The sequence below is a fragment of the Pteropus vampyrus genome, unplaced genomic scaffold (assembly GCF_000151845.1).
Source record: "Pteropus vampyrus isolate Shadow unplaced genomic scaffold, Pvam_2.0 Scaffold234, whole genome shotgun sequence".
Lineage (NCBI taxonomy): Eukaryota > Metazoa > Chordata > Mammalia > Chiroptera > Pteropodidae > Pteropus > Pteropus vampyrus.
Window position 1 is genome coordinate 1,462,843 of NW_011889015.1, and position 17,985 is coordinate 1,480,827.

A 17,985-nucleotide genomic window follows, 5' to 3' on the forward strand; every position below is an offset into this window, starting at 1 on the left:
TTCACTTAAATTTGATTTTAAAGGAAATAAAAAGAGGTAGAAAAAGACCAAAAAAATTAAATCTAGGAATTGTTTAATGACAATGAAAGTGTTTGTTAGAGATTGTATTTCAGCCCCATTCTGTGGTGTCCCAGGAGAAAGCTCAGTAAGGACCCATTTAAGCTCCAGCAGAAGGTGGCTCCAACTGCTTACAAACTATAAGCAAGGTGTGACAGTGATGTGCAGAATAGCAGTTAAGTCTGCTTGACATGGTAAAAACAGACTGATGTGAAGTGTCAAATACAGAAAATACAGCAAATGGATATCCAGAAGTATCCCAAACTAAAAAAGTACAATTCAAACAGGACTAGCAGATAGTAGAGTGAATTAAAAAACTTAATTCTGAGGGAAGGTGATTTGGAGAATATGATAAAAACCTATATTTGAAATTTTAAAATATAATCCATTTTATAATATAAATTCATTTTTATTATAAATTCATTTTTATCATTAATAGGTCGGCAATAGAAATAATCCATGCATAACAATATGTGTACATGTGCGAAGGACGTATGGAAATCAGGCTAGGCAGTAAAACAAAGCAGGTGTCCTAAGAGTTGTTAAACACTCATCTGTCACTTTAGTTAGATTTCAATGGAGCATTGCATATATTGGCAAGTGTTTGTGTCCCCTGCCAAATTCACATGTTGAAACTCTAACTTCCAGTACCTCAGAATGTGACTGTATTTGGAAGAGACAGGGCCTTTAAAGAGGTAATTAAGTTAAAAGGAAACTGTTAGGATAGGCCCTAATCCAATCTGACTGGTGTACTTATAAGAGGAGGAAATTTGGACAAATAAAGAGACACTGGAGTTGTGTGGGCACACAGAAAAGACCAGGCAAGAACAAAGGGAGGAGGCCATCTACGAGCCAAGGAAAGAGGCCTCAGAAGAATCCAAATCTGCTAACACCTGATCTTAAACTTCCAGCCTCTAGAACTGTGAAAATAAATGTCTGTTCTTTACGCCACCTAGTCTGTTGTATTTTATTATGGCAATCCTTGCAACAAATAGAGCAAGTTATGCTGGTATTATGACAGGAAGGATGAAGCTGCCCCCTTCTGAGTATCTGCCAAGACATAGCAGCACCTTGACTCTGAAAGTGAAGCAGTGGCAGGGGCAATATACATGGTCTACTTCACGTTTCTCTGTGGAATACGACTCACACATTGCAACAACTTCTGAGCTCTTCAGTCTAGGGAGAAATAAATTCCAAAAGATATTTAGTTATATGAAGAAAGGATTTTGCTTTTCTTTTGTGCTGAGTGTGAAGCATCTTGGATTTCGGGTAACAAGAGCAGCAGGCAGATGGATATGGCTCTGGGAGTCAGGACTAGAGATATAGGATTGGGTGCTATTTTACAAGATTCATTTTTAAAAATTTCATGATATATATAAACAAAATTTATAGTTTTATATATAAACAAAATTTATAGTTTTAACGATTCCTAAGTGTATTCACAAGTATATTCAGAATATTGCATAACCATCACCACTATCTATATCTATAACTTTTTCAACAACGTCAACTAAAACTCTATAACTGTTAAACAATACATCCTTCTTTCTCCCTCTTCCCAGTCTCTGGTCCTTTCTATTCTATTTTCTGTTGCTATGAATTTGCCTATTCCAAGGACCTTATATAGGTAGAATTACACAATATTAGCATAAGACTAAATTTTGAAGTCCTAGTAATAATGCCACTAAGAGAAATATTGGGGAGAGAGGATGTAATGAAGAAATGGCAGAAAAAAATCAAGGAAAAGACCCAGTAGCCTGGCTCTCCCTCATTACAATAATACAAATTATCTTCTCCACTCCCATCCTAGTTTCCCTGATCCTCTTTTCCTCACCAGCACTTGTTATTATCTCTTGTCTTTTTGACAACAGCCATTCTCATAGGTGTGAGGTGATATCTCCTAGTGGTTTTGATTTTCATTTCCTTAATAATTAGTGGAGTTTAGCACCTTTCCATATACCTGCTGGTCATTTAAATATCTTCTTTTGGGCAAAAAATCTCTATTCAAGTTCTTTCCCTATTTTTTAATCAAAGTATTTGTTTTCTTGCTATGGAATTGTATGACATATAATTTGGACATTAACCCCTTATCAGATGTTGGTTAGCAAATATTTTCTCTCATTCCATAGGTTGCCATTTTCACTTTGTTTCTTTTACTCTGCAGAAATTTTTTAGTTTGATGTATTCCCACTTATTTATTTTTGTTTTTTGGCTTGTGTTTTAAGTGTTGTATATAATAAATCATTGCCAAGATCCATGTCAAGAAGGTTTTCCCCTGTGTTTGAATTTTAGTGTGTAATGTCTGTTTTTCTCTGGCAATTAACCATATGTGACTTCTTACATTTCTTGGCTTTTAGTAATTCGTTTTAACTTTTTCTTCATAGTTTTTTTTTTTCCCCCAAGTATTTATATCTTGTCTCTATAAGCACAAAGAAAGAACTTTGAGGCTGGAAACCACATTTTACAGTTTACCTTCCCACCATGCCTGGATCAATGTCAGGCACGCATTAAAAAATCAATAAATGTTATTTGTCTATTTGTTTTTTAGAAATTAGAGATATAGGAGAAAAGCTCTAGGTCAAATGAGAGAAGAATATTCAATTTCTTTGCTTGGTAATGTGACCACGACTAGGCCACTTAACATAATTTTTCTAGCCTTTTGTTACCGTGACTGTTATATGAGTATCTGATAATTTATAAGATCCCTGTATAACTGTACAGTACTATGATTCTAATCTGTTTTAGTTAATCTTAATGAAACACAGTTTTAGAAGGCATTTAAGAAAATCAAGTATGTACTTAAAAAATGATTCGGAATTGTACTAAATAAATATGCATACAAATTATGTTGTCTTCGAACAGTCTATTCGACAAATTAAAGGTCAAAGGGACAGTATTTTACTCTTAGCCTGATTCATGTCTTGTGAAAATGAAATATACTGACGTCCTATATTCTACTGGGACACATGATCTGTACCTATTTTCGGCCCATGGCTCCTCTCACTCCGTTGTTTAAAAATAGATCAGTTCTGAACTTTGGAGACTGGCTCAGAAGGGCATTAACTTCTTTCTCCACTGTTAAGTTTGCCACTTTGCTCTAATCGAATCAATATAAGTCCGTTTGTGTTAATAATAGACCTTATTACTTTGTGCACATTCTAACAGGTTCTCATAAGCAGAATGGTATAGTCACTGAATTTTTCTAATTAGTTTTTTAGTTTTAAATATACTGCCTGCTTTCACTAAAGCATTCATCAGTCTCATGAGCTTAACATTTCAATGCCAAGTTTTAACGTTAAGACATTGTTTCCAGAAAGCTGGCTGTTAAATTGAAGGAAGAGCTTATTAGCAGATTATTTGAATAAATTCCAAAAGAAATGAGACACACTAAGGCTGGACTTGGTGTCCTTCCTGTGTATGGCCTAACATCCTCAGAATGACCCTGTCATAGCACTTACAGATAGTTATAATTGCTTGTTTAAATTTCTGTCTCATACTAAGCTGTAAGAGCCATGAGGGCTGGGACTATATCCTATTCTTCATTGAATCACAGTAATATCAAGAATTAAATTTTACTTGTACTTACTTTGTGACAGGTACTTTTCTAATTTTTTGTATCTTTTGCTCATTTAATATTTAAAACAACTCTATTGGGTCGTTATTATCATCATCATTCATATTTGCAGATGAGGAAAGTGAAATAGATAAAAGTTATGAAGTGGCCCAAATTGTACATATATGGTAAGCTGAGCTGGATTTAAACGAGGTGGGTGGAATCAGGGCCATGCTCTTAGCCCCTCCATTGTAGGTTCTCATCCATGATATAACTGAAAGTATGCATGTAACTATTAATGGCACCGAGAATATCATAAATGGCATTTAAACTATTCAAAACAATAAACCTTTGAATATTTCTGAGCAGCCAGGGGAAAATAGGAGTATATTATAAATAGGGGGAAAAATAGGAGTATATTATAAATAGAAGGAAGGAGGAGAAGCGATCTCCTGGGAAAGACTGGTCAGGTCACAACTAGGATCCCAATCCATTACTAATTCCATGTTTCTAGAGGTCACTGAAGTCCAGCTTTGCAGACTCAGAATTTTGACTAGGCACAGCCACAGAGCAACTGGAAGATTTAGGATTTTAAAAATACATCACAAAATAAGAGCTATAATTTAAAATGCCAAGTTTCTGGGTACCATCTTAAGATTTTTTTCTCAGAAAATTATAGATGTTCCTTTATATTTTGGCCCATGTATTTTAGTTTACAGTGAAATGAAGATAAGTTTTTAAGAAGACTTTATAGTCACTTCCCAGAATGCTGACAATTCCAGTAGAGCTGATACATACAGGTCACATGGCCTTGCCCAAGGAAAAAGAACACACAAATTTAACTGCCACTCTTCTATACTCTGAAGTGGCTCACCAGTTAGATTTGAACAGGGAAACCAGCAACATTCATTTTATGAACCACTGACAAAATTCTAGTCAGACTTGACATAGCAATATAAGAAAAAAGAAGTATTTTGTATCTACTCCATGAATTTTATTGGGGTAAAAAGACTAGGCAGAACACTTACATACTTTCTACAATGGTACTCTACTGAAATATCCCTCACTCTCCAAGCTGATCTGCAATAAATCACTAATGCAAAAAACTGGAGAAAGTTAAAAAGAAAATAAAAATAGCCACATGCAAAATAGGAACTTCTTTCTGGCTTATAGTGCATATACAAAACAAAATCATAGAAGACTCTAAAGATGGCAGCATCTTTTTGTTACATATTAGAAACAGCATTGTCCATAGTGTAATCTCAAGTGACTATAAGAAAGTTCCATGGCCACAGTACTTTATAGTTTTTGGCATCACTCTTCTTATCCATACAAGCATCACTGTTTGGTTGACAAAATGCTCTCTCCAAGCTCTAATAATCAAAGATTCTTGGAGATGACTTGCTAAGTATGAGATCCTTATTTAATTTGTCTTTATTCATACAACAAGTAGTTGTTAAATATATACTCTCTAGGGGATGGAGTTATAGTGGAAATCAAGAAAGACAAAGTCCTTGCCTTCTTGAATCCTGAGTTCATATAGCAGAACAAACAATGAACAAATAAATATAAAGGGATCACAAGACAACAATGATGTATATACAGTAAAAAGGCTGATATGACGGAGAATGATTGCTAGGCGATTAATTTAGATGAAGTTCTCAGGGAAGGCCTCTTGGAGGAAGTAACATTTGTACTGAAACTTGAACAATAAGATGAGCCAAGTAGTTGTTAAGAGCATTTTAGCAATTTGTCTTCAACATATAAAAAAGATAAATCATCTAATTTCTGCCATGAAATTGGAAATAGGAGAATGCTTTCAATAAAGCAATGCCTTTGAAATATTTACCAACTGAATTAATTTGCATATGCAAGCTATGAGATTTTTGTAAGAGCTTTCAAGAGTCACACAAATGAAATTCTTTCTGCCATTTTACATACTAAAGGGTTTTCATTTTTAAAAGTATTCAAATACATTGAAATAAAAGGCTAGGGAACAAAGTAGATAAAACATAATGTGGACTTAACTGATTAGGAAGGTAGAATAATTTTCACATTTCCAAACATTGTATTTTACTTTCTTTCTCTATTTTTATACACTTGTTTTTTTGTATAAGTTTTTGAGAGTCTGAAGGTTTGATCTAACCTTCATTTTTACACATTCCTGAGAGCCCAGACTTGTGTTGGCAGAAATCACTGCTCTTAAGTATACATTAGAATCTCAAATTATGCAAAATACTTTCATAAAAATGAGGCTTCTGGACAATGAAGCATTTTAAGTTAGAAGTCTTGTTACAATATAAAATTGTTGTCGACTCTAAATTGCATATACAATTAGCAATTGTATGTTGTGTATGTGTATACAATGCACATCTTATATTTTTACCTTTTGTCACACAATGCATATCAAATAATCCAGCTTTCCCTTTCTGAGTATCTTAGTTTCACTCATTTGGCATTGATTGTATCAATAATTTAATGTCTTCTATGCTCCAGGCACTTTCTGGACACTACAGGTACAACAGTGACCAAAATCCATCTTTGTATAAATTTATGTCTCATCTTCTAAGTGTAATGCAGATTTAGAAAGTTGGAATAATGTATTTTAATAACTTTAAAATATTTCTCATGATCTACCACTATAACTTGAATATAGTAGGTACATAATACTCCAGTTTAATAGGAAGCAAGATGTATTTCCCATTATTCTTATTGAACTTTTCTTCAGAAAACATCTAGCTTTTTTAGATTCAAGTTTTATTTGAATAATAACTTTTGCTATCTCTTTGCCAATGTCTTTCCTTATATTCCTATTCCACTCATCCTGCTTTCCTTCTAATAAAGTTTTAAATCAGCATAGCTTTAAATTTAGGCTTTTGTGTGATTCTGATGCCAGAATACAAAAGCTGAAGAGCAGGAGAACAAATGGAATACATTGTTTTCATCTTTTTAACCATTCTATTTCTAGGATCTCTAATTTTATTAAGTAGTCTTGGTTCTTATTCTGTTTTCATTCATAATTCTGTTAAATATTCAGTGAATATTTAATAAATTCTTGCCATATACTAGTTACTAGAGATACAAAGATATTAAGACAGAGTCTCTATTCTCAAGAAGGTCATAGTCTTGAAAGAGAAAACAATAAACTGAAAAATGATAAATATAGTGATGGAGACAGAGTGGTCCAAAAAAATTGTGAAGAAGGTCATGCCTGGCAAGAATGTTTAATGGAAAGTAGAAGGTAAGCTGAATAGAAAAGATTAAAGATAGGAAGGGTAGGCTTCTGGTCAAGACGGCAGAGTGGGTAAACACTATGCTCACTTCCTCTCACAACCACATCAAAATTACAACTAAACTAAAAAAATAGCCATCATTGGGAGTCTCCTGAAGTCTAGCTGAACAGAAGTCCTACAAATGGGGACACATAGAAGGGGCCACCTTGAGACTAGTAGGAAGGGCGGAGATGTGAAATGAGCTGGTCCCACACCTGCATGTGGTGGCTGATAATCAGAAGAAATATCTTGTCTGTGGAGGTCCTCCCAGAAGAGCGAGGGGTCCCAGCCTCACACTAGGCTACCCAGCCCAGGGTTTCAGTGCCAGAAAGAGAAGTTCCCACAACTTCTAGCTTGGAAAACCAGTAGATGAACTCAGTAAGAATTTTAACACAGAGATAGAAACGATATAAGTAAAGATAGAAAATATAAAAAAGAACCAGAAATGAAGAATACAATAACTGAAATGAAGAATACTTTAGGAAGAATTAGATTATATGAAGTGGAAGATCTAATTAGTGATTTAGAAGATAAGGTAGCAGAAAACACCCACTCAGAACAGCAACAAGAAGAAAAAAATCCAAAAAATGAGGACAGTTTAAGAGGTCTCAGAGACATGAAACATGCAAACATTTGCATCATAGGGATACCAGAAGGAGAGGAGAGAGAGCAAGGAATTGAAAATCTATTTCAAGAAATAATGATGGAAAACTTTCCTAATCTGGGGAAGGAGATATACAAGCCCAGGAAGTACAGAAAGTCCCAAATGAGATAAACCCAAAGAGGCCTATACCAAGACACACCATAATTAAAATGCCATAAGTTAAAGACAGTGAGAAAAATCTTAAAAGCTTCAAGAGAAAAGCAGTTAGCTACCTTCAAGGGAGCTCCCATAAAACTGTCAGTTGATTTCTCAATAGAAACTTTTCAGGCCAGAAGGGATTGGCACAAAATATTCAAAGTGATGAAAAGCCAGGACCTACAACCAAGCTTACTCTATTCAGCAAAGCTATCATTTAGAATTAAAGGACAGATAAAGAGCTTCTCAGACAAGAAAAACTAAAGAGTTCATCATCACCAAGCCAGTGTTACAGGAAATGTTAAGACTTCTTTAAGAAGATGAAAAAAGAAAAAAAAAAGATGAAAAATGATGAAAAAAAGAAAAAAAAAGATGAAAAATATGAGTAATAAAATGGCAATAACTACATATCAAGCAATAATTAAATGGAAAAGGATTAAATGCTCTAATCAAAAGATAAGTGGCTGAATGGTTAAGAAAACAAGACCCTTACATATGCTGTTTACAAAAGACTCACTTCAGATCAAAAGACACACACAGACTGAAAATAAAGGGATGAAAAAAGATATTACATGAAAATGGAAACAAAAAAAGCTGGGGTAGCAATACTTATACCAGAAAAAACAGACTTTAAAACAAAGGCTGTAACAAGAGATAAAGAAAGACCCTGTTATTCCATTCCTGGGTATTTATCCGAAGAAATCCAAAACACTACTTTGATGGGACATGTGAATCAATTGTTCAGTGCAGTATTATTTATAGGCAAGATATGGAGGCATCTTGGGTGTCCATCAGTAGATAAATGGATAAAGAAGAGGTGGTTTTATATGCATACATACATGCATATATACATATATAATGAAATATTACTCAATCATAAAAATGAATGAAATCTTGCCATCTGCAACTAGAGGGTATTGTGCTGAGTGGTGTAAGTCAGACAGAGAAAGACAAATGTCATATGTGGAATCTAGAGAACAGGATAAACAAACAGAAACAAATTCATAGATATAGAGAGCATTTTGATGGTTGTCAGATTGAGAGGTGAGAGAAAGGGCAAAGGAGGGAGGGGATTAAGAAGTAGAAATTGGTAGTTGCAAAACAGTTGTGGGGATGTAGAGTATAGCATAGGGAATACAGTCAGGAGTATTGTAATAACTATGTAGGGTGTCAGATGGTACTAGATTTATTGGGGTGATCACTTCATAAGTTATATAAATGTTTAATCACTGCATTGTACACCTGAAACTAATATAATATTGTATGTAAACTATAATATAAAAAATAAAAAAAATATTTAAAAAATTTAAAAAAGAGTATAAGCTCCTCAAAAAAAAAAAAAAAAAGAGTAACATAAAGAAAGCCAAAGAGGCAATAAAGTACACTCTTCCTCCCTCCCCACCATCAACCTTTTCCTGATGATCAAGCATGAATGTAAAAAAATGAACATGGTGGCAGGCCATGGAGAGTCTCTTGTGCTATGTCAAGAAGCCTAAAATTTTTCTTGCAGGGAACAGGCAGTAATGATCAGGTTCTAAAAGGAGAGTAACATCGTCAAACTTGTGTTTTATATCAATCAATATAGCAGACATGGGATAGATGCATTTGAGCTAGATGAAATTAAAGGCAGGGAACAAAGTAGTGAGTGCACTTCAGAAGTTGAGGTAAAAGATGCATTTGAAAATACAAGGAAAAAAACTGATCATAACGTAATGATAGAATAGTTATAGGAAATGAGGAAATTTGAGATAAGCCTGTGGATGGCTTTAGAGGGAAAAAATGAAAAGCGGAATATTTTCTCTGAAGATCAAAGTAAATTAAAGTGTGGCAGGAGAAAGTAAATAATAAAACACATACCATTAAGAAAATTTTCTTGTTATCCTAATTTTACATTACACTGAGAATTTCCAGCACAGAGAAATGCTTCCCATTTAAGCATGCAACTTCTCAGGGTTTATTTTTATGCTCACGTTTTCTGTCAGCTTTCTGTAAACCCTCAATGAAATTTTATGCTGAAATCCTTACTGTCCCTGCTTTTTAAAAATAAATCCTTAGTTTTACTGTCTCCTTTTGTATTGTGATCTATCTTAATCCCTGATACGTCTCTTGGATTACCTTTGTCCATGCTACGGCCTGTCCCTATTTTGAATCCCTCCAGACCCTTGAGAACCAAACCTGGTTCTGATCTCCTGAGCTTCTGTACCTTCATGAAGAAGATTTAAATTTAATACAAATTCTGTAATCCAAGAAAGAGATAAAGTAAAGTATATAAATAGATTTAAAACAAATAATACATTATTTTTTAAATAAAAAAAAATTGAATTATGTTTTTCAAAGGAAAAGTTTTATATATTCATATTTAATTGAGGACTCTGTAGGGAAAATAAGCTAATCAGCAGCATAGCAGACACAGCTCCTTTTATTGCTAGAACTCAACTGATATTTTAAGGATTTTCAAAAAAAAGCAAACTAAAAAATACAAATAACTTTTAGTTGATGTAGAGATGTGTAAGATGGTTAAAATTAGTGAGAATATTAGTTGGAATAAAAATATTGAGAATTTAATATACGCTAGATGTAGTAGGAATTTCAAGAAAAATTTAAAATACAGACTAAATAGCATTTGCTTTTAAGGAACTTTCAAGACAAAAGTGGAGAAATCAACTGTGAAAAAAATAGTGGTAACAGACAGAATGAATAAATAACACAGAAAATTTACTGACTCAGTACACTGCGGGGTCAGAGAAAAGAGTGATCAGATCTATCTAGTCTGGGAAATCAAAGAAGGTAAAAATAAAGAACTATTATTTGAACTAGATTTTGCTAAAAGATGAGAGACGTTTCTGGAAAACGTAATGCAAGGGTGAAAAATTATAATTGATTTTTGCAAAACAGCAAGCTGCATAGTTTGGCTGTAGGCTACTTTGGAACATCGACGGCAGGAAGGAAAAGGAAAGCTGGAGATTTAGTTGGGGTCAGAGCACAGAAAGGCTAGAATATAAGCCTAAGGTGGCTTTATTTGATTTAATTTGTAATGTAAAGACTGAAAGTTTCAGAGCAGAGTAATGACCAGCTTGTATCCATTAAAAAAAGATTACTCTGATATTGATGAAATTTTAAAAGGTAAAGAAAAGAGACCAAAGGCTGGAAGGCAACTATGAGTATGGTGCAGCTAGTTCCTGTTAGAGAAATATGGTTAGGGTGATGGTATTGGAGAAGGAATCAAGGGTATGGGCATAAGATATATTAGCATGATTAATTGATAGCATTTGGTGATTGATTGGATGTGAAAAGCAGAGAAAGATTCAAAAAAGAACCTAAGTTTTATAGTCTAAATGACTTGAGAAAATAACTAAAGCTCTTTCAGAGAGACTTTAAAGATAAATGATTTAGTGAAGGAAGATAATAACGTTATTACATAGCATATATACATAGCATATACTACATAGCATATATATATGCTATATAATAAAGTCATTATCTTTATATGCTATATATATACGATATAAAAAAAACACAATAACATATATATATGCTATGTAATAAAGTCATTATCTTTAAAGACTAATAATGACTTTATATATATGCTATGTAATAAAGTCATTATTAGTCCTAAAAGCTGTTTAATAAAGTCATTATTAGTCCTAAAAGTGTTTTAATGAGCTAATAAGAAACGAATTACTTGCAGCAGGTCATGTTAGTTTCTGATCAGAGTCCAAGGGATGAACAGGGAAAATGAACATGGGAAGAAAATAGAAATCAAAAAGAAGATAAAGAAATAGGTAAGAATAAGTTGAAGAGTGGAAGATTGGGAAGATATAGACAATGAGGACACAAGAAAGAATTCTGATAGCTAGTTACACTGAAAATAAAACAGTTATGAGAATCATAATTAGAATTACAATTTTCTAGTACTTTTTAAAAGAATTAAAAGCCTGTATATGGGAAAACATACGAAACAATAAGGGCAAACAAGATGTCTTAGCATTTAATTCTGATTTTTCTTTTGAGTGATGTTATAATATGGGCTTGAGAATTTCCCATCAAAAGAGAAAATAAATAGTGACCATGTACCAAGAAGATCTAGGACTATAAATCTTACCTCTCTCAGAGGATCATTAAGTTCGTTGAGAATATTTTCCTCATCAAAGATTTTGCCTTGGTATCTGTGTTCATAGTAATCATGTATCTTCTGACGCATATCAGCTGGTAACTTATGGAATGACATGTATTGCTCCACTTGCTTATACTGTAAGAAAAAGAAAATAGGAAATTAAAAAACATCATGAGGCTGTATGAAAAATCACCATGTTACTTTTCTGCTCTACACTCAATAACCTGAATAACGATAACAAAGAGAAGAAATTCTTTAAGGGGAAGAAACTAATGGACTTACTAGGTAGCAATGTACCTAATCTGCATCACATACTGTAGAAGGCAATTATTTAGGTAAATATTTCCTGTAACAAATTGGAATGTTATGGAGAGGAAGCACAAAAGGAGTTCAGAGTGAATTTAAGAGTGTAGCCTCAGAAAGCCAGTGATACGGCAAGAAAAATAAAGTGATGCTATTTTTTTGGATTTTATTTTTAGCTGAGTTCTAAAAGAAGTGTGAAGTTGCTCTTTGGCTCTTCATCTGAAGAAAGAATGTTGTAATTTTGGATAGTACAAAAGGTTTTATCTTACAGCAAAAGATCAGACCTAATTAAATTTTGAATGCAGAGGCAAAGAGCTTGGCAATTATTTGCAAGTCATAGACACTCAAGAAACACAGATTCCTGTGAAGTAAGAGAATATGTCATAATTAAGCCTCCTTCAATTGAAGATTTAAGAGAACATCAGGGTAAGATTAGATCTACATAATTTTACAGCTGGAAGTTAACTTAAACATTTAAGTTCATTCAACCAAGTAATTCTTAAACTTGATTGTTTATAAAACTTGGGGTGGACTTGCCTTTTGGCAATGCAGATTTTCAGCCTTAACTCCAGAGATCGATTTCCTTGATGTAGCTGCCTTTGTACATTGACATATACACTCTTATACACATACATATACACTTTCTTTCTTTCTTTCTTTTTTTTTTTTTTTAAATATCATTCCTGCTAGCCGAACAGGAACATAGGAGCATGGATGTTACCTGGGAGCTTATTAGATGAGAATTTCGGGCTTCATCTCAGACCTGTGAAATCAGAACTTGCATCTTAAAAAGATCCCTAGATGACTCAGACACATTTAAGTCTGAGAAATTACCTCAACATCTCAAATGCAGGTGGTCACGAGACAACAATGAAAAAATTAGTTAAGGCCTCCAAAGTTAGTTTTATTGTACAGATGATAAAATTGAGTACAAATAATATAGCAGGTAATAAAACTGGAATAAGAGCCAGAGACACAGCCAACTCCAGGTGCCCCAAAAGATTGAACCCACAGGGAGCTCATGCTGGGGAAAGACCCTCGAGCCTCTGATGCTTGTCTGTGTTCTTTTTCTCTGCTGCACAGTGTCCTTTGCCTTTAAACAAAAGTCTAATATGAGTATAGTCTGTGGAGTCCAGTGAGTCCTGTCAAATATCCAAACCTGGGAAGATAATAAAACAGCTCAGACAACAGAACCTCTACAGTTTGGACACTTACTGCATTGATGAAAGTCCTTTCCGTTATGGCCAAATAAAAGATTCATTTCTTTAGTACTAGTCTGTGTCAAATCATCTCTACTAATTTTTGTCAACAAACTGCTTGCCCAAACACTGCTTTGAGTGGTGAGATCTTTAATCTTAATCAGAATATTAAGTTCTAGATTTCTCAATTCTTTGTGTGCATTTTAGGGTTATGGAAGCAGAGTTAAAATTTGTCAGTATTTTATTCATTTTGGGGAAAATCTGTGCCTATGAGCAAATGTCTACTCATTTAGAGAAAACAATAATCTGCTCTATGTCTGTCTTTGAAATTGGAAAACTAATCTTTAATTAGCTAAATAAATGTTACACATGCAGCTATCTTATTTTTATGGAAAGTCAGGGTTGGTTGAATCTATTACTTTTTCCTTACAAAAATCATTTAATCTTTTTAGACTTCAGATTACTAAATTAACGAGGATGTTAAACCAAATGATCTTCCTTGTTCTTTCAGACAAAAGTTCTATAAATATCTCTTGTCATTTATTCATACTGAGTTAAGCTTGTTTTTTGAGCCTATAATATGCCTCTAAACCATTCATTGACTCATAGTAATTATTGATCAAACAAATCTTAATTGATTGCTCTGTGTCAATATGGCGGAGTTGCCAAATACCAATATCACCTGGGGACCTGTTAGAAATGCACATTTGTAGTCTCCACCCCAGACCTACTGAATTAGAAACTCTGAATTAGAAACGCTAGCAGTCTGTGTTTTAACAGGCTCTCCACACACTAAAATATCAGAACCACTTCTATATGCCAAGTACTATGTTATCTTAGGACATAAGAAAGCACATTTGAGTGAGAGTCAGGGAAAGAAAAGAAATTCAGTTTTGACAAGTTAAGTTTAAGATGTCCATGGTACATTTTAATGCTTATATGTAGGTCAGCCACTCAGAAGAAAAAATATACACATAGTCAATGACAAGGGATCACTGAGGGAGGATGTAATAAATGAGGAGGAAAAAAGACAAAAAGTAGAACTTATATTTTAAAAGCAGTTGAGTCATGAAAGTTGATCCAGTTGAGAGAACTGATATTAGCCAGTAAGATGTGATAGCAGAATCCGAAAAAAAATTATTAGCAGAATCCGAAGAAAGATAAAGTTTCAAGTGGGGAGTGCTCAAAAGGAGTATATTCTAAGAAAAGAGGTACTGGAATGTGGCCAGTGAATTTGGAAATTAGGTATCAATCTTTGTTGCACTAAAACAATAGATAGCCTTCAGGTATTCAGCACCATTTTATACATTGAATATTCCTGGAAGAGAGGGATCAGAAATTATGCTTTTCAGTTTACTATAAGAGCAAATTACATAAAAAATAAAAATTAATAAGTTATTCATAATTACTCATTAAATCAAATAGACCTCTCAGTTTATGATTCTAACTCTAATCCTCAAATCTAGAAAACATTACATATAAGTAGTTTAACTTTTTCCTGAAGTCTGTTTCTCTGGAATCATTGAATTACTATACAGTAATGTTTTATGATATCTCAGGACATTTTTTATAATGTAACCCATGCCAACAGCAGACGCTTAATCTGTGGGATGTCTATGTGTAACTTAAGACTGACACAATAATTGTTATTTCATCATTTTTAAAAGTTTTTTATGTAAGGAGACTCCAAATGATTTCAGAAATGATTATTACAGGTCATTGCTACCAAAACTCAGCCTCCTTGCCAGAGTGCAGCAGTCTTTGGAGACAAAAGTAAATGCTCTCGGGTAACCTCATTCAGAAAAACCGAATTCCTACATTTATGTCTAAGATCAATTTATTTATGCCTTGATTAAAACTTAAAACATCACGATACCCTGTTTAGCAATAACTCTACCAATTTTATGACAGATAACTAAGAATAAATGTTTCTTAAGTAGTATTAGCATATTAAACACTGAATTCCTCAAGGTATTTATATGGAATCTCATTAGATAATAAATTTAGTTTTACTTTAATAAAATGCTGAGCAAATAGCAGTACTTCAAATAATGAATTTATTATGAATAAATATCGACATAAATCTATGTATATATGTATTACTCTCATAACTTATAATGTTCATTTAATAAAAATAAAAATAAAAATATACATAGATTATTATACTAAATATAAACAATATTAGATAGAGATTTAAAAATTTTTACTGAATATTTCACTTTGTATTATGCATTTCCAGCATATGTCAAACATAATTTTTTAAGGCGAAAAACAAACAAAAAGAGGAAAACAAAGGTGTACTAACTAAACACCTTTTGTGTTGCCTTTTAGAGCTCATTAATACACGAAGGCTTTCGGACATCTCTCATTTCCTGACATTAGAACAGATTTGCCACAGAGATAGATGTTATCATGAGATTTTTAAGAACTATAAATTTATTGTGATTTTCAAGGTAACATGACAGCAATTCTTATCTCTAAAAACAAATTTCTTATTGTCTTTATTTTTGAAATAGTTTTATTTAAAAAAAATACAGGAAGACAACATCTTTGTAAATAGCACTCAAAAAATAGAGGGCAATGAATAAAAAAAAAATCGAATTACACTTTTAGTATAAACTATGCCTAATTTACTTATGCTATTAAAACATTATTCTACTTAGAGGTAATTATGGGGAAAATTATTAAATAGCAAATAGTTAACAATTCAGTTGAATTAAAATATATATCTCATGCTCAATATAAATAACATTGTAAAATTGGTGTTGGAAATGATATTTTTCCTATAGAATGAAGAATTGGTGTAAATTTTATATTCTAATTATTACATGTTGTAGATTTTAAATGTAATTCAAAAAATGATAATTAATAAAAAAATATTTAAAATTGCGCTTCAAAGACCAATAATCAATCATCAATCACTTTTATCTTTGTATTATTTAATATTTAAGCCAATCGTCATTGGATTTATGACTAAGCTATTTTATATTTTACAAAGGTATTTTTCATATTGCCATTTATTTACATGGTAACTGAAGCCATGGATTTTATTTCAACCTACAATTAAAAATAAACTAGTCCTTTATATGTGTGTGTGTGTGTGTGTATGTGTGTGTGTGTGTGTATAAACATCTAGTTTATATGCAAATGAATTTAACAAATATTTCTAAAATGTTTACCATAGGATTAAATCATTTTCAAGAACTATGCTATAAGTACAGCAAAATCTTCCATTCATCCTTACAGAGGATATAATTTTCTTTAAGCAAAAATAGATTCTTGGTTGCTTTTAAAAAATCTTTTAAGTAGCGCAGTCATATCAGCATAAATCATATTATAATAAAGGTATCTTACTATACTTAAATTTGACTTCCGATATATTAAATGGAAAAAAATTAAGAATAAATCACACATGAAGTAAAGCAGATGGTTGTAAAGTTATTTTTTTCTACAGAAGTTTGAGTGTGATAATTCCATTTTATCCTCATTCTTCTTTATCTGTTTCAGAAAACTAGGTAATAAAACATGGGTTTCTTCATAAGAGAGTGAATTCTTCAGCTTTTGAGATATGGAGAAAGCTTTTTGTGATGGCAAATAAATATCTACTTAGCCTGTAAAACTATAAAAATTAGAACTTAACGGATGATCTTAAAATCCTACAGAAAATATTACTAGATAAAAATTATTATTCTGTCCAGAGTGATCACTTTCATTATAAACACACTTGCCCTCTCGTTTATGGAAACCAGTGCTATCTATTCAGATATTTTAAAGTGGACTATACTTGTGTATATTTAAAAATAAAATCAAAATTTAAAAAAACTTGAAATTTTTTGTGCTACGTAGTTCTTTCTTTCTTTTTATTTTAGGTTTGGTTTGAAAATGGCCAGCTTCCAAAAAGTTTTCCAAAAGTCAGTGTAACACTGTTTAAGACAACAAAGCAAGTAATTGAAAAAAAAAAAATTAAGATTTCGCTGTATTTAGCAATTAGAAGAAAATGTTTAATTGCCAATTAAATAAATTGTTTACATATAAAACATTCTTAGAAAGTTAATTTTATAGTAATTACAAAATAAAGTAGAGGAGGTATTTTGCTAGAAATGGAAAAAGTCATTATTATCATTACAATAGAGTTAAAATCAATACTTGGATATTTAAAATATCCCTTAGCATGTTTTACTGCTCTAAATGGCTTTGATCTTTATTATTGCAGTTTTTCTTGGTGTGTGTGTGAAAATGATTTTGACCTTAATTTAAGAGTACAGACTGACATATCATGGTAAACTAATCATGCTCTCATTTTTCAATATGACTATTTAAAACATTTTATGCTTTTATTGTACTTCCCCAACAATTTCTTTCATTCACAGATGATGCCTTACCTAAAATTTCAAAAAGAAATAGATTTCACACAAAAACATCTATTAACTCATTTAGAAATAAATCTATTTTCTTCCTCTCTCCTTGCTTGTAACAATGGAAAATTGATTTTTTCTCTCATTTGAAATTAATCTTTCAACTGTGTTTGAATATCTTCTCCTCATCTTTCCTCAGAAACATTACCCTATCTGCTATTGTTTCTATCTTATATCTTCAATTTTCTCTCTATATATTGGCTCAAGCCAAATAGCCTTTAAATATACTCATCTTCCAGTTAAAATAACTAATCATCATCATCATCATCATCA

General features: G+C 32.4%; 1 protein-coding gene across 1 annotated transcript in view; it reads right to left on the minus strand.

Moving 5' to 3' along the window:
• Positions 1-17,985, minus strand: part of HCN1 (hyperpolarization activated cyclic nucleotide gated potassium channel 1) — a gene marked incomplete at its 5' end in the record, with an annotated part of 344,119 nt that overhangs the window by 48,588 nt on the left and 277,546 nt on the right. The window contains one exon of the mRNA XM_011373887.2: positions 11,784-11,930. Within this exon, the coding sequence (XP_011372189.1) occupies positions 11,784-11,930 (147 nt within the window). The remainder of the gene's footprint in view (positions 1-11,783; positions 11,931-17,985) is intronic.